The sequence below is a fragment of the Carlito syrichta genome, unplaced genomic scaffold (genome assembly GCF_000164805.1).
Source record: "Carlito syrichta isolate Samal-C Ts95f unplaced genomic scaffold, Tarsius_syrichta-2.0.1 Scaffold306711, whole genome shotgun sequence".
Lineage (NCBI taxonomy): Eukaryota > Metazoa > Chordata > Mammalia > Primates > Tarsiidae > Carlito > Carlito syrichta.
Window position 1 is genome coordinate 281989 of NW_007250807.1, and position 2717 is coordinate 284705.

The following is a 2717-nucleotide window of genomic DNA, read 5'->3' on the forward strand; positions in this document are numbered from 1 at the left end:
CCCCCCACCCCACCCCACACACACACTTCTGAGTTCCCTTTTTACTTAAATATGAAGCTGTTTTATTCTGGCAGTTTCTGCTAGTTGAGAAGTCAGTGTGATAGAAATGCACTAAGGCAAGCAGGATTTGCCCAGACATCAATAAACTCCAAAGGCTCCCTGCGGGCCACTTGTAGTGTCAATAAAGGCTCATAATTACTTGCTCCTTGGAGCATTTTAGACCCAACCCCGTTCTCTTTGCTGCGAAGACTAAGCTCAAGATTTCAGAGGTTGTTAACTTCCTAAACTCTAGGGGAAGAATGGCAGGCATGGGCGGAAACCTCGGGTTTTCAAGCAAAAGTTTTGGCTGTCGTCTTTGTTATTTTAAACTGTCAGGGGCCAAGTAACTCAGGATTTCTTCCCCACCCTCTCCCGCAGGTGGAGGATTGGAGTGGCCTAGCCATTTCCCAGCTTGGGGAAGTTTAAATCCCAGCACAGCCGAGTGTGGGAGACCGCTGGAGCCACGGTTCAACCTGAAGGAACAGGGAATTCAATTTGAGACAGACTCTGGGAAGATGGGGAAGCATGGAGTAGGCATAGGTGGGGGGATCCTGACTTCCAGGCACCGCATCACACCAGAGGTGCTTTGCGACCCGCCAGGCCAGAGCGAAGAGCAGACGCAAGGCTAGGTATGACTGGAGTAGCAAGCGTCTCTCCTAGGAAGGGCGAGAATCAAAGGATCGTATAGAGGGACTCAGTCTAAAGGCTGAACACAGAACCGGAAAAGGGCCCTGCCAGAGAAGTACGAAAAAATGGTAGGAGAGAGAAGGTGAAAATCGGAGGCTAAACACGTCTCAATGAGACTTTTGGAGAGGATTTTCCTTCCTTCCTTCCTTCCTCCTTCCCTCCCTCCATCCTGTCCTTCCTTCCTTCCTCCTTTTCTTCTTTTCCTTCCTTTCTTTCCGTTCTTCCTGGGCGTCCGAATTTGTACGTGGGTGTACTTGCGTTTAAGGGAAACCCATGGTAGTGTTTTATTTTTTCTCTGAATCCTGTTCCTCTGCAGTGAAGTTTAAGTGGGACTGGAGTTTCCTTGACTTCTGCGTGAGGAGTTTCCAAATGACAATGAAAAGGAGGCATATAAATATCAAATAAATATCCATAAAGTTCCTAATGACACTTCTGTCATCACTTGTTTCCTTTGGGATCCTGAGCCAGGGTCGTCTGAGGGGGCGATCCGCTAATGCGCCCTGTGCAGACTGCACGGAATAATAAGCGCCTCTTCCTTCCTTCTCCCTCCCGGTTTCAGTACACCTCGAAGGTCGTGCTTTTGCGTGCAAGCATGTGTATATTTAGCAAAGGCTCTTGGAAGAAGCCAACCTCCTCTTGCCACCCACCCGCAGCTTCATTCGGAGCAATCCTCGGGCGGGACGCGTCCTCTGATCTGTCCCAGGTAGCGGTGCCCTCTCCACCGTGATGCGGACTCACTATCTCAGTGCTCCCAGGTCCAGAGAGCTGACGCCTTGGTGTCCCAGGAGAGAGAGAGAGAGAGAGAGAGAGAGAGAGAGAGAGAGAGAGTGTGTGTGTGTGTGTGTGTGTGTGTGTGTGTGTGTGTGTGTGCGTGTGCGTGCGCGCACGAGCTCGAGCGCGCACCCCACGGGCTTCCGCTCCCGGCGCAGCGCCGGCGGAGCCGGGGACGTTACTCTCCCAAGCAGCCGCCAACAACGCGAGGCAACAGCAGCCTCCGCCCCCTCAGCCCGGTGATTGGTTGGCTTCTCTCATCGTTTCCCTGCTAGCGAGAGGGAAGGGCCAGCGACGCCCCCGAACCCAGCTGCAGAAGCGGCCGCCACCTCCAACGTTCAAGGTATCTCATCTGAAAAGAAACCTGAGCCCCAGGGAGGCGGCGCGGGGCGACCCGGGAAGAGCTGGCGCGAACCGGGCGTGAGGGCAGTGGGCAGCGCTCGAGGAGCGAGGGGAGCTCGGCCGCAGAGGACCCTAGCGACCTGATCCCGGGATCCCGGCTCCACGCTCTCCTAGCATTTTACAGATTTTCCCCCCGCGACTATCTCCCCAAAACGGAGCCTTTATACCAAGAGACGGTGCGGGAGCTGGGGCAACCGGGACTTTCCCGGGCACCCAAGATGCGCTCCATCAGGAAGAGGTGGACGATCTGCACAATAAGTCTGCTCCTGATCTTTTATAAGACAAAAGAGATTGCAAGAACTGAGGAGCACCAGGAGACGCAACTCATCGGGTAAACGCAAAGCTTCCTTTCAGGATATGACAAAAAGTCCAGGCATAAATGAAAGGTGTAGGCGGTGGGTAGAGTGATGGTTGGGATAGCATGTGTGTTTGCTTGAGCTGGCGAGCGGCTGGTGTCAAGAATTAAATGACAAAGGCTGTTGTTGAGGTGTGTGTGCTTCTCTCCCTACGCGGTTCCCGGTACGAGTTCAACTTGCCCTGTGCGGTGGCGGTGACAGTTGTGTGGCGCCGGGAGCTCGCACGCCAAAGGAGAAGTCACTGCAGAAGTGTCAACAAAGAGCGTGTGCCCTTGTCCTTTTAATCCGTGGGCAGAACTCAACTGAGATGTCTTTATTCGCTCAACGGTTGCCCTTCCTTCTTTCTCTGTCTTATCACTCTGGGAGATACAAGGGAAAACTGCTTTCCTGAAAGGTTGAACTTAAAGCCCAGAAAGCAGGAATAGGTCTTCTCTGTTTCTATTTTTTTTTTTTTTTTTTTTT

At 52.9% G+C, this 2717-nt stretch overlaps 1 protein-coding gene across 3 annotated transcripts in view; it reads left to right on the plus strand.

Annotated features, from left to right (window-relative positions):
• Positions 1-2717, plus strand: part of ST8SIA4 (ST8 alpha-N-acetyl-neuraminide alpha-2,8-sialyltransferase 4) — a 61712-nt gene that overhangs the window by 9822 nt on the left and 49173 nt on the right. For 2 of the 3 annotated variants that reach the window (XM_008063283.1, XM_008063284.2), the window contains exon 1: positions 1788-2230. In XM_008063283.1, coding sequence (XP_008061474.1) covers positions 2118-2230 — 113 coding nt within the window. In that variant the 5' untranslated portion in view covers positions 1788-2117. Of the gene's footprint in view, positions 1-1787; positions 2231-2717 lie in introns of those variants that run through there. The other variant, XM_021715132.1, reaches the window with a different exon arrangement.